The following is a 14,566-nucleotide window of genomic DNA, read 5'->3' as shown; positions in this document are numbered from 1 at the left end:
GCTCTTTTACATCATCTGGTTTGTGTTTTTATTTTGATGCACAGTGGTTGAAATGACTGAATAGGGTAAGTTGGTGCCTCCTCACATTTCAAAGCAAACAAAACACAAATTCCATGGTCTTTGGAGTGAGATCTATTGAGTTGGAATAAAAAATAAAAATTGCATAAGTAGCTTTAAATATATCAAATTTCTTTTATTTTGCACATTTTAGCCAGTTTGAATTCACTGGTCTAGTTGTATTAAAGAATTAAGAAATAATCATTTTCATCCATTTAAAAAATATATTCAATTGAATCCAAAAAAATCGAATTAATATTTAGATTTAGCCCCACTCAGGAAGTGACTTTTACAGCATTGCAGAAAGAAAAAAAAATGTATAGCGTTGACTGCACTAATCAAGCTCAGCCATTCAACTCGGTTATGTTTTTGAAAGATAATATTTATGTTCACTAAAGCTGTATTTACTTGAATAAAAACTATCACAATGCAATATTGCAAAATATATAGTAGTGTATCCCTGTTGCCTATATCACGGATTCTTGAGACAAGAGAAAAAGCATGTGCATTTTTATCATACATTATTTATAAATGTATATATTTGCAGAGAAATGTCTCAGCTAATGAACCATGCAAGGGAGCAAGCTGTTTTGAATTTTTGTTTTCTAAAAATGTAATAACTTCATAACTTAATTTGTCAACTGTGTCAGACGCATTAAAAATCATATTTTAATTTGATCCACCCAATAAATTTCTTTTTAGCAAATCAAAACATACAGCGTAAACAGTATAGTCAGATTCCCAAACGAATGACTCTTGTTACGAGACAGTTCTTTTTAGTGGGACGAAACATACAGCGCAACCAGTAGGCTATAGTTCAATTCCCGAACATTTGACTCTTATGAACTGGTTCTTTGTAGTGAGTCATAACCTATAGCACAAACAGTATAGTTCGATTCCGAATAACTCTTACAAGACGGTTCTTTTTAGTGAGTCAAAATATACAGCACAACTAGTATAGTTAAATTCCCAGGCCAGATGAATGACTCTTAAGAGTTTATTCTTTTTAGCAGATTATATACTTGATTACAACTTAGTTACATCTTACAGTTACTTTAAAGGGGTCATATGATGTTGCTAAAAAGAACATTATTTTGTGTATTTGGTGTAATGAAATGTGTTTATGCGGTTTAAGGTTAAAAAAAACATTATTTTCCACATACTGTACATTATTGTTTCTCCTCTATGCCCCGCCTTTCTGAAACGCGTCGATTTTTACAAAGCTCATCGGTCTGAAAAGCAAGGTGTGCTGTGGTTGGCCAGCTATCCAGTGTGTTGTGATTGGCTGAATACCTCAAGCGTGTGACGGAAATGTTACGCCCCTTACCATATTGTGATGCCATGTCCCGGAGCGACGAGACAAAAACATTAAAACCCATTATAAACGAGGCATTTGTTGCATCCAGTGGGGACATAATTACTATTGAACTCAACTCTAATCACTGCTGTTCACCCACATGGCAGGTGTTTATTAAAGTCACATTTTGCTCTTTTACATCATCTGGTTTGTGTTTTTATTTTGATGCACAGTGGTTGAAATGACTGAATAGGGTAAGTTGGTGCCTCCTCACATTTCAAAGCAAACAAAACACAAATTCCATGGTCTTTGGAGTGAGATCTATTGAGTTGGAATAAAAAATAAAAATTGCATAAGTAGCTTTAAATATATCAAATTTCTTTTATTTTGCACATTTTAGCCAGTTTGAATTCACTGGTCTAGTTGTATTAAAGAATTAAGAAATAATCATTTTCATCCATTTAAAAAATATATTCAATTGAATCCAAAAAAATCGAATTAATATTTAGATTTAGCCCCACTCAGGAAGTGACTTTTACAGCATTGCAGAAAGAAAAAAAAATGTATAGCGTTGACTGCACTAATCAAGCTCAGCCATTCAACTCAGTTATGTTTTTGAAAGATAATATTTATGTTCACTAAAGCTGTATTTACTTGAATAAAAACTATCACAATGCAATATTGCAAAATATATAGTAGTGTATCCCTGTTGCCTATATCACGGATTCTTGAGACAAGAGAAAAAGCATGTGAATTTTTATCATACATTATTTATAAATGTATATATTTGCAGAGAAATGTCTCAGCTAATGAACCATGCAAGGGAGCAAGCTGTTTTGAATTTTTGTTTTCTAAAAATGTAATAACTTCATAACTTAATTTGTCAACTGTGTCAGACGCATTAAAAATCATATTTTAATTTGATCCACCCAATAACAGCATAAATGTAATGTATACTATATGTACTGTGTATATAGTAAGCAACAACTGTTTTCAACATTGATAAAATCGGCATATTAGAATGATTTCTGAAGGATCATGTGACACTGAAGACTGGAGTTATGCTGAATATTTTTATGTTTAGCTAAATTTGCAACCCTGTAACTTATTTCAGTGTACTTTTGTAAATGACAGAAATCTCTCGTGATGTGTTGCCCTTCACTCGTTCATCAGTATTATTTGAGTGTGTTTGGACAGAAAACACATTCCAGTGAAAGGTGGTTGTTGACTAAGAGCTGCAGGGCCACTGTTGCTCTAGTCAAATGCTCTGTACTGTTCGTGTGCCCCGCGCTTCGTGGCAGGTCTGACAAACATTCACACCTGTGGACTAATCGGTCTTTTTCTCTGTGTTTTTTTAGCTAATAATAGTGAAGCAGGTAGAGCAAGCTTGGGGATCAAAGTCTAGACTCAACATGTAACGATAATCCACTGGAATAATTTTGGTAACTCGTTACTGATGAGCTCAGTATATAAACACCAGCGCAGTCGTGTTTTAATACAAACGGCCGATTCATTTTTGCTAAATTACTTCTTTAATAGATCCATGTAAGCTTGCAAAAAATGATATCTAGTTTGAATTCGATCTGTGTTGCAACATAAGTGGAATTCAGGCAGTTAAACTCAATATGTTGTGCACTGATGAGCAGGAATGCAAACCACTGTGTTATGTGATCGTTTTATTCAGGCACCAGGTGGCCTCGCCGGGGCCCTCAAGACCACCGGTTCAAACTGGGACAGAGGGTGCATTTCTCAGATTTGACCAACCTCCAGTGATCTGTAGTTTGCCGTTTGCTCCTGGTCTGGGTTGAAGAAACCAGTCCAGTACAAACTGACCCACAGCGGTCCGTGATGATGGTGTTTATAAAAGCGTCCGCCGCACTTTCTCATATGCTCCGAGGAAAATGAAGCCTCCCATGCTGATGAACGTCACTCTGGGGATGCTGCCGGCAAACAGGCTTCAGACAGGATGAGAAAACATAAAAGCAAGAGTTAGCAATAACAGTCTTTTCAAGCTAATAATTAATTACAAAAATACGGTGATTATTCACAATTAAAAACATCAACATTTGTTGAAAAAAGTCACTCGATTAAGATAATTCAAAGACATTATTAGAGCAAAGTCATAAATCATTGATATTTTTATTCCCATTTATATTTTCATATATCTGTCTACAGATTTAGGGGCTGTGCACACAGGACTTTTTTGTATTCCTTTTGTAATTGTTGGTTTATGTAAACTTGCTTTTATTCAGAACAGGTGACATTATTAAAACATACTTAAACCCAATGGTTGTCATACATGTATTGGAATGTACTGCACTAAAATCATCTGACTCCTGATGACTCTCACGGTTCTTTTTACTGAATGAAAACATACAGAGCAATCAGTATAGTTCAAATCCTGAATGAATGACTCTAATGAGATGCTTCTTTTCAGAAAATCAAAATACACAGCACAATTACTATAAGCCAGATTCCTAAAGGGTGGGGAAGTCGTGGGGGGAGTGAATGTACAGCGCTCTCTCCCACCTTCAATGTCAATGAGCGGTTGTTCATTTGGCAACTTGTATTCACAAGATTCACAAAATGAGTTCTCTCAATAATATTTTTTAAACCACATTTTTACCAAATTTGTGTTTGTTTAGCATAATATAGTTAAGTTACATTTCTTCCTCGAAAAAGAATCTGACTAAAATAATCATTAATTGAGTAGGAAACCGGAATCATTATTAAATCATTATTGACAGCTCCAAGTACAGAAACTGCTGTAGATGCACACAGTTGCAAGCTTGGATGTAACTTTGTTAGATGAAATTTACAGAGCAGCATAAAACATTAGCTATGCTCGATAACACAAGTATTCAGCATTTCTCAGCTGACAGTGTGTTGTTTGACAGATTACGGAGCGTTTGAGCAGGAATGTGCAGTGTAGGGGTTGTTGATGTTGGAGAGGTTCGAGGATGCGACAGGCCATGAAAGTACTGTAGTCTCCTAAGGCTCTTTTCCACGCAGCTGCTTTTGGTATAAGCACTGGCCCCCGGGGGCCTCTCCGCATGACTGATGGCCAGATGATATCCACAAACGTCCCTCAAGCTCCCAGCACACCCCCAACCCTCTCTCGCTTTGGCTCCCTTCGCTTCCTTTCTTGTCCTCCCGCACTCGTTTTGTTCCATCTTCCTCAACTTTTCTCAATCTTCCTATTTTCAAACTTTCTCAAACAGGTGTCGCACTCAGTCCTTCAGTGTGGCACCTGTGGGGGATAATGGTGGTCGGAAAGTGGGGGTGGGTTGGATCTAAAATTAGAAATAAGGTCACGAGTGGTGTAACCACTAATACATCAATTTTGTCAACTGCAAAGCTGTACAAGGTGCCAAGCATGTCAGGGATCTCTTGACTATTCCAGGGATTCGCAGAACTCGACATTTCAGCATGCTTCTGCTGGGATCATGTGATTTACAGAGAGATGCCATGTCAGAGTGAGCTTGTGTGTGTGGACCTGTGAGCAAACACACTCATCCTGGAACGAATTAGCAAGGACGCGTTCTGACAGTTTGTCTGTGCTGCGTGGGGTTGGGATTTCAAACTATGCACTAAAAGAGAAATGTGAAACCTTGCATGCGTGCTTCTGCAATGGAAACCTCAAATATGCGTAACAAAAACTTCATACAACTACTGAAACTTCTTTTATGTTTTCTGAAGAAAACTTGAGCGTTGCTTGCATGATTAGGATTGAGTAAAAATACTGATTTTCTAATGAACAGCATAAAAACATACAAAGCAACCAGTGCAGTATAAAGATCATCATTCACGCAGGAATTACCGGATATAATGTCGGAATTATCACAAGAGATGATGATTTTAACTTTTAAAAAGTGATCATGCCATTATAGAACTCATAATTTCAATTTAAAAGCTCTGAAAAAGCTGACTTGTACCACCGGACTGCTGTAGTTACTTCATAATATTTCTGTTCAATTATTTATATAACTGCCTATTGTTAATGACTTAATAATGTAAGAATAATCTGAAAATAAAAACCCAATTTGCATACTATCCATCTGAAATTAGAATAAGTCTGTACATTGTGATATCTAGATGGTACCTAGATGGTTTACTATTTATGTTGGAAATTTGGATATTCAGACTCCATTAGAACTACAAAGACAAATAAAATGCATCAAAAAACTACAAACATGGTGGATTTGTGAGACATGACTCTTAAGTAGAAAGGTTAAAGGGTTTGAGTGATAAATCAATATCTAACCTGATGAAAAAATATTTATTCAATGTTATCTACATTATATTTCATCTTCAACAACATTGTGAACTTATAAAGACATGTTTTAGATGTAGAGATACATTTGGGAGATTTTATTTAACTGTTTTACAGTAAACAACAAGCCTGACAGCATCACTAATAATAAGCCAAGCATTCATATCTATGACTGGCACTTGCTATCAAACTACAAACCATCCCGATCTGCTACAACAGGAAATGAAACATACTGTTAGACAAAACAGTATAACCATAGACTATAAAAACATGGACGTAGTGTCCGTGACGTCACCCGTAGGTTTCCGAAGAACGTTTTTGAAGCCTAAAGTAGGCGGAGCCGGCCGTCGTCATCTTGGCAGCGCGACACTCCCGGATAATCGAAAATGGGCAAAGAGGCGGGAGCTGGTTGCTGAAACCACGCCCACCTAGCTCGACGGTGGTGACAGCAGCCGCAATATGCCTGTCACTCAAGTGGCCGCACCCTTAATTATGCAGAACTTTAAGGCTTAATATAATTTAAACGGATGAGTTATAAAAAAAATTCACCCCCTCACAGTTGTCATGAAGGGCAAAATTAGCTATATAGACCAAAATCATTTTTTGAACCAGGCTGTAAACATGTTTTTTTCTGCTGTAAAGTTGGGCAATTTAACATGGGGAGTCTATGGGATTGACTCCCTTTTGCAGTCAGCCTCTACCGGCCAGTTGATGAATTACAGTTTAAGTCACTTCCGTGTTGGCTTCACGAGAGAGAGCGGGAGGTTGCCGCTTGGTTATGACACAGTCAGATGAGCGCATTGTGACATCACCACCACCCTACCCAGCCATGATCGGCCATCAGTCAGCGGTGGACGGGTCTAATAACACCGCTATTAATGACTCTATAAATACTGCATGCTTACCAGAAGCTTACTAAAGTAGATTTCTGATCAGAGGCAGGTCATACACCACTGCAATACTCCAAAGGAAGCAACTTACACTATATCTAACCAAAGCTCCAACTGATTTCACTACAACTGCAAGTCATTATGAGCTCACTGCAAACATTGCTAGCATTACTCTCTCAGCAGGCTGCTGCATCATCCTGGACTGCTTAGCAAAGCCGACTCGCTTGCGGACATGGGTAGTCTGGGTTGGGGTAGCAGCACTTCAAAGCTTTGAGGAAGGTTAACTCGCAAGCGGACGGCTGCCTTGATTGCTGATGTTTTGGTTGGTGTGGTTAAAAGCTCGCCGCAAGAGCTCTGACACACATGGAAGCACTTTTTGGCTTCACTAGTTTGCAATTGGAGCCATTACAGCAATTACAGCTTTAAAGCCGGGCAATTTGTACAAGACATGCAGTAGTGAAACTGCCAGAGTTGTTGCCTTTATGCAAGCATGGCTGAGCCCCTTTGCCTAGTTTTAAATATTGCAATCTGGGAAGGGATTTTAGGAATTCCTTGAAGTCATAGAGTTTCATGTGTGTTCTGCCTAAAAAATAGAGAGGAATGTTTATTATTAGAAGCGAGATTCACAATCACTCGTGGGTATTTCTGTGCGCAGAACAATAGTGACTGCCAGCTTTTTCTATGGGCTTAGCTTTTTCGTCATTTTTCATAATTTTCTTAAAAAAAAGAAAGAAAATAAATAAATAAATCAATAAATAAACATAAAAACTCTTCAACGAAGAGTTCTTGGAAACATGTTTGAATCTAAAAAAAAAACTATGAAAATCAAGAAAAAATACCTATTTGAATGAATCACAGTTCCATTTAGCAATGCGAATTATGTAATAACATATAATCACATGATATTTAAAACTACTGATAAAAAACTATAATAAAAACTAATTAAAATTACTCAGTTTCATGTGCTTATATACTGTATACACACACAATAGTGTTTAAAAGTCTGGAGCCAGTAAGTTTTTTAACTTTTATGGTTTGAGTCTCAAGACTGCATTTATTTGATCAAAGATACAGCAAAAACAGTAATATATTTTTTTTAATTTTAAATATATTTTAAAATGTAATTTATTCCTGTGATGCAAAGCTGAATTTTCAGCAGTCATTACTCCAGTTTTCAGTTTCACATGATGCTTCAGAAATAATTCTAATATGCTGACTGAAATAAGTTAAATTAACATATTTTTGAAAACCATGTTTTCTTTTCCCCCCAGGATTCTTTAATCAATAGAAAGTTGAGAAAAAACAATATAGTGTGTATATATCCTCCATAATTCAGTGCATTAAAAAAATGTCTTAAGAACCAAGGTTGAAAGGGCTTTAAAAGGGGCTTAAAATGAATGTAAAAAGAAATGTTGATTGGGGTATACAATATCAGTACTCATACAGTTTTTACTCTCACCCAGGTATTCCTCGGCTCCTCCACACCTCATACAAAACCTTTGGGATGTTTCCACTGGCTGTGCTCGTCCCAGCCTGACAAACAGAGACAAAACACAGTAATAATGATGGATGTTCTGTCTTTAAGCTTCCTGTCAAACATGTAAACACACACAGTGTTTTGTCTTCCTTTCTATTCTGTTCTGTCCCTGGTATACTCTACCCGTCTCCACCTGTTCAACAGCTCCCCTTTCTAATCTTTCTATATTTATAGTCGCTCTCCTACAAACCATCTATATCAGGAAACGTTGAAGGAGAGTTAACGTAACAACTGTGTTTTGCATGGGCAAACTCCACATTCTGAGGCTAATTTTGATGGCTCTATATTTAGACTGGGCTCGTTTTTCATTTTTCAGAGATTCAGTTGATGAGTTGACTGTACATTGAGCAGACCAGTGCACTGCAGTTCCCCACAGGGCTTGGATAACAGCCTGGAGAGTGTCTGTCGGCCAAAACACACAAAGTACAGCAGACCTGCCTGAACATGAGGTCTCTATTTCTTTGATTGGTCAAATGAAGGAAAAAAAATCACAGGGCAACCTGAAGTGATAACCTGAAGCATGTCCCTCATCAAATAAAACACATCACTCTGTCAGCCAAAGTCAACTTCATTTATAATGATCTTTTTTGACATTTCCATCCACTCTCTGGCCTTTAGAATGAAGCTGTTTGTGATACTGTGCTTTTAAGATTCTCTGTGTAAATGTTAATCCTACCTATTGCAAAATGATCTGTGACTTCTCCTATAAGCATTTGTTTTTCAGTTTAAACTCTAAAAATAGATAAATCAGAAGCAAATGTTTAACAAATATTGAAGATTAGCCAATAGGCTGTAATAGGCTGTCCTCCATTGACTTACAATGCAAAAATTTGCCTTGGACTGCCTTCCCTGTAACATGTGATGCTGCCTTAGAATTCTACCAAAATTAGACAGAATTTGAAGTGGCTTATAGCTTTTGGACAGCCTTTGTGTCAGGCTTCAAATGCTGCCTAGGTTTTGGAATTGAGCATCTGCACCAGATACCAAGCCTGCAGTCTGCAGCTCTAAAGTGCAGTTCCGTTCCAGTCCATAGACAAGTGGAAATTACTCTTAAATATACAAATGACTTCTGACATCTAACATGCACAGCAGACAGTAAGAGGACTGCATTTGTGCGTCAGTTGCGTCCCTGGATGACCCTGCGATTGGATCAAGCTGCGTGTCTACTGATGCTTTTTCTTCACTCTCTCTCTCTCTTCTGTGGATTTTGTCTACATTAGGGCCTTTTGTTTGTTCACCGTGCACTCCATCTGGGAGGCATCAGGAGACAGATTTAAACAACAGTTTCAAAGTCTCACCTCAGCCAACATTATCCAAGTCTTCGCAACATCTAGCGGAGTCGTGACGAACGCTGCTACTCCACCTGGAAAGAGATGCATAGTGCATATGTATAAGCACACAAATACAAACAAGCGCTAATTACAGTGATAATCGTGCTATAATTACCACCGAGCATAAAAGTAAATATGTGGCATGACATCAGCCCTGATCACTCGATGGAAACGCTCTGGAGAAACGCAGATGAATTTTTCAAACTAGTCTGGCAATGTCAAGCACTCGTAAACACTCATGCACATTCATAAACTTGTTTTGGCGTGAATGAGAACAGAAAGAGTTCTCTCTCCTCTCTAATAGCGGTAGGACAAACAACAGCATCGGGCTTTAAACATGCTCTCCCCAATGCTGGAATAAACAGGTTCTCTCATATTGCCTGATTTCACTTGATTAACCAACAATTAAAAGCTGCCCGAGTGATGTGTCTTTAGAGAAATGCTCTAATTTCAGGCTGTTGATCACCACAGAACAGAATTTCAACTCGTACTTCAGGTTGTAAAAACAAGCAAAGAATCACATGTACAGAAATACATTTTCAACTTAAGTCAGTTGTTGTCAATTCTAGTGCATTACTTTCATGCTAACCCACATAATGTTTACCCTTCATGGCTATACTTTCAAAGTAGTGTATTTTAACATTTAACCTTTTATACTTGTACTAAACCCAGAACGCGATGGACACAAAGGTGGAGATAGGAGAGAGAATGGGCAAAAAAAAGTGTTCCTCATTTGTACCCTTGAGGCTTGCAGCTGTAGCAACCGTGACCATACAATGCGTCACAATTCACATTTGTTTGTGCGATTTCACAATGACGCTAACAACCGCAATCCACCTAAAGCGATGCATCTGTGCTAAAGCAGCACATGTGCACAAACAACTCGAATCCCAAGATCACTCTCCAGGTGGCGTGGCTGGCAGCCATGTTCTTTCCCCTCTGGGTGAAGCATCCTCGTCCCTTCATTGTGTCCCAGTACCTGATGAGTGATCACTCTGGGTGGAGATGTTTTCTAAAATGGCGTCTGGGGAGTTAGACAGCTGCAAGGGCCCCTGGGCCAGACTTGAGCTCCCTCAGGATAAACCTGGACATTGGATCTAGTTTGTAAACTCAATGACAGCTATGAAAGTTACCGAAAATCTGATGCAGGGGCAACAAAAGGTCAATGTCGTACACTTCCTCTATACTGACTCTCCACCTCTAATTGGTTGTTTCTGTCCCTCTCTGTCGGTGCACACCAGCTGGTGAACAACCTGATGTGACCATCTTGACCCGAGAGGAATTAAACAGGAATGTGGCTAGGTAAAGTTTGGATATTCCTGGCATTGGACCCCATCCCAACTCCCTATCTCTCGTTCTCCCTCGCTCTCTTTCCCAGACCTCTGTGCCGAGGCTAAACCCACACACCTGCAAGAGCTCCGCACACTGCTGCCTGCCAAGAGTCCAGCCGTCCCCCCTGCCTCCTCCACCACACGGCCTACACAGAGAAAGAGAGAGAAAATGTAGGATTATTACATTTATCAGTCATAAAAAAAAAGAAACACCCAAAGCCCTTGGGTTTACATGTATGGGAACGCTACAGAACATCTACTCCACATCTCCAGAATGATATCAGAGTCTCATTTTTCCCACAAGGAACAGTGACAAAATCTGAAAGCAAGGAATCTTGAACATCCCTAACTTCCACAGCTCAGTGCTACAGTATTGTACACACATGCTACCTCTGTCAGTCCCTGGAAAACACATCTTCTTTCATGCTGGTTCAGGGTTTTCCAAGAGACACGGGGAAAACGATATTGAGCTTTGATGAGACGTCCGGCACTCGTCATAGTAGAGAAGATTGAGTTATGCTATTTTGATTAAAAATGACGAGATAAAAACATATGCACGGATGAATTGTTAACACTATCGGATGGCAAGAGAATTAAGTTGGATAATGAAACTTTGTTAAACTAACACTGTTATTAAACTGAAATGAATCAACATTAAAATAACTTGAGCTAAATAATGACACTATTGCCTTCTGTTGAAAAAAATTAAAAATTAAAAAAATTAAACTTGCCTAAGCTGGTTTAACTGGTCTTCCAGCCTGGTCATAGCTGGTTCAAGGCTGGTTTTAGAGGGGAGGTTAGTTTTGACCACTTCTTTAGCTGGTTAGGCTGGGAGACCAACTGACCAACCAGCTAAAACCAGCTTGACAAGCTTAGCCAGGCTAAAACCAGTTACTTTCAGCTTAAACCAGCCAACCATCTTAAGCTGGTTTTAGCTTCTTGTTATCAGCTCTACGTAAGGTTGCTTAAATATAATTTGTTTCATAATTGATGCATTTGATATAATTGATATAATAATTGATATAATATTAACACTTATTTTCCAGCTTTACTAATGCGAAGCTGCTTTGAAACAATCTGCATTTTATAAAGCGCTATATAAATAAATGTGACTTGACTTCCACAGCTCAGTGCTATTGTACACACATGAAAACTCTATCAATCCCTGGAAAACACATTGTCTTTAATGCTGGTTCAGGGTTTTCCAAGAAACGAGGGGAAAACGATATTGTGCTTTGATGAGAGTCACAGATGGAAGATTATGATGAGCACAGCGTTTCTACATTGTGCGAAAGGGAAGATACTAGAGCTGGCTAAGACATCAGATCTGTTCCAAAACCTAGTGAACTGCTTTTTCATCTGCAGTTCTATCTACTAAAGAAGCATCCTAACTGAAATAAAATATCAGAAAATCACTCAAGCGCAGCTAAAAAGATGAGCAGCACTCCATATAAACAACAAAGTTTGATGCTAGCATGTGGCTAAGCAAACAAAAAAGTCTGTTAAGCATAAAGGTACACAGCACACAAAACAGGTGAAATGAAAGTGAAATAGTTCATTTTTATTTTATTTTAATCAATATCAGTATTTCTTGGTGTTAAACAAAACATAAGCACATGTATAATCAATATTTCTTTCTATGCTATGGTTTAAAAGTTTGGGGTAAATACATATTATTTAATATTTTAATGTTTTTGAAAGAAGCCTCTTATGCTCACCAAGGATGTGTTTATTTATCTGCTCAAAAATACAGTAAAAACAGTAATATTGTGAAATATTGCTATTTAAAATAACTATTTTATGTTTTAAAATGCATTTTTTTCCCCCAGAAATCATTCTAATATGCTGATTCTGATATGCTGGGGGAAAAAAATCTTATTGCTATCAGTGTTTTTTTTTTTCTGGATTTTAAATGGAACGTTTAAAAGAACATTCGTCTAAAATGGAAATCTTTTGTCAAATTATATATGTCTTTACTGTCATTTTTGAATAAAATAATTAACTTGTTTAACTCCTGACCCTAAACTTTTGAATAGTAGTGTATCTGCCATCTTGGATAAAATGTTTTGGCTTATGTTTGGCTATAAACAGACAACTCGCTAGGTTTTGGAACAGAGCTTTTGTGTTGACGAGTCGTCTGTATGCAGCTACAGGTGTGATCTGTTGCCTCAAGTAAGACAGGTCTGACAGGATTTCAGTCAACTGCACAATTTGTACTCATTTTAGGATGGCTAATTGTTGTTTGAACTCAGAGTATTTAAAGAGGTGAAGTAGGAGGGGAAGAATGTGGTAAATTCAAGAGAAATGTGTGTGTGAAGACGGAGGAAGGAGTTTCAGTGACTTCACGTGTTTGTTGGTTTTGTGTTGTGTTTGGTGGGAGTCATTATGCAGCCAGGCTGCAGATAATTGCTGGGTTTTTTCTACGGCCTTAGACCAGGAGCATCTGATGGCTAAGAAAGGAAAACAGTTGAAGCACATCATGAAGTAATTATGAATGATCCCCTCTAGCTCTGTGCACAAGAACACACACACACACACACACACACAAACACTCTCTTCGTCAGTACATCATATGTGTTTCATTAGCTGTCAGATTAAGGAAGAGTCTTTGTTTTCAAGTTCAAAGAGCTTGTGCTGGGGAACATCCATTTATCCTCGTCACACTCATTGAAAACAAACTGGAAGCAAGTTCACCTCAAAACAAACTGACTGACCACAGCTCTACATGCCAGGATGTACCTGACATGAACTACATTTAACACCAAGACAGGTGTTACATTCAGCTGCAATTATATTTTATCATCAAAATGACATGAAATGACTCGTAACATGATGTTGCGGTCCAAATATGTCAGAATGCCCTTATTATGCAATGCAAGTATGAGTTGCATTCTCAATGTTGCAGTATAATGTGGGCACTATAATGGACATAAACATTATAGCATAAACTGTCTTATTCTACGGCCAGTTTACTCTTTCATGTCAAGTACCGTCACGGAAGTGAAACAGCTCGATGAGATTCTATATTAATGCAAATTTGACGCAAAAATGTATATTTGAAATATGTATATTTTTAATTGTAGTAAATATTTTGTCATGTAATGTTAAATCATTTTAGACCGTTTTTCTTAAACTAAAATAGCAGCTAATTTAAGCAGACGAAAATGACATTTTAGTTGACCAAAAAGAAAAATTTTTACATTTTATATATTAATTTAAAATTCAACATTTAAAGCCACGATAATGGTAGCATCAGATTTTCATTCGTTTTGTGAAGTACATATTTGGTCAAAAGTTTAATAAGATTTTTTAATGTTGTTGAAAAAAGTCTCTTAAGCTCACCAAGGCTGCATTTATTTGATGAAAAATACAGTAAAAATAGGAATATTGCAAAATATTATTTATTAATTGAATTGAACTATTTTCTATTTGAATACATTTTAAAGTGTAATTTTTTCCTGTGACTCTGAAGACTGAAGTAACGGCTGCTGAAAATTCAGCTTTGCCATCACAGGAATCAATTAAATGTAAAAATGATTATTTTATTTTATATATATATATATATATTTAATCATTTAAATTGAAATAATCAATTAAACAATATGTAATAATAAATGTAATTAATAATAATTCATTCAAATAAATCATTAAAACATAGCAAATGTTCAAAATAAGACAAATTACATGCATTTAAAAAAATTATAGGGTGAATACTTTTACTCACATTAAAATAAAAAATGGACTAAAAACTGAAATGCATGAGTCTTAAAATGTATGACAGAGTCTGTTGTTCAGATAATGACTTTCGCCTTTTGTGTGTGTGTGTGTGTGTGTGTGTGTGTGTGTGTGT

General features: G+C 37.2%; 1 protein-coding gene across 1 annotated transcript in view; it reads right to left on the bottom strand.

Annotated features, from left to right (window-relative positions):
• Positions 1-2,881: 2,881 nt before the first annotated feature.
• The window catches only part of LOC107600283 (S-adenosylmethionine mitochondrial carrier protein), a 52,186-nt gene continuing 40,501 nt past the window's right edge, over positions 2,882-14,566 (bottom strand). The window contains exons 7-10 of the mRNA XM_016292132.1: positions 10,793-10,862; positions 9,353-9,417; positions 7,977-8,050; positions 2,882-3,309 (exon numbers count right to left, since the gene is read on the bottom strand). Coding sequence (XP_016147618.1) covers positions 3,213-3,309; positions 7,977-8,050; positions 9,353-9,417; positions 10,793-10,862 — 306 coding nt within the window. The 3' untranslated portion in view covers positions 2,882-3,212. The remainder of the gene's footprint in view (positions 3,310-7,976; positions 8,051-9,352; positions 9,418-10,792; positions 10,863-14,566) is intronic.

Source organism: Sinocyclocheilus grahami, unplaced genomic scaffold, assembly GCF_001515645.1.
Source record: "Sinocyclocheilus grahami isolate Dianchi unplaced genomic scaffold, SAMN03320097.WGS_v1.1 scaffold281.1, whole genome shotgun sequence".
Taxonomy (NCBI): Eukaryota; Metazoa; Chordata; class Actinopteri; order Cypriniformes; family Cyprinidae; genus Sinocyclocheilus; species Sinocyclocheilus grahami.
This window is presented reverse-complemented; position numbering and strand designations above follow the sequence as displayed.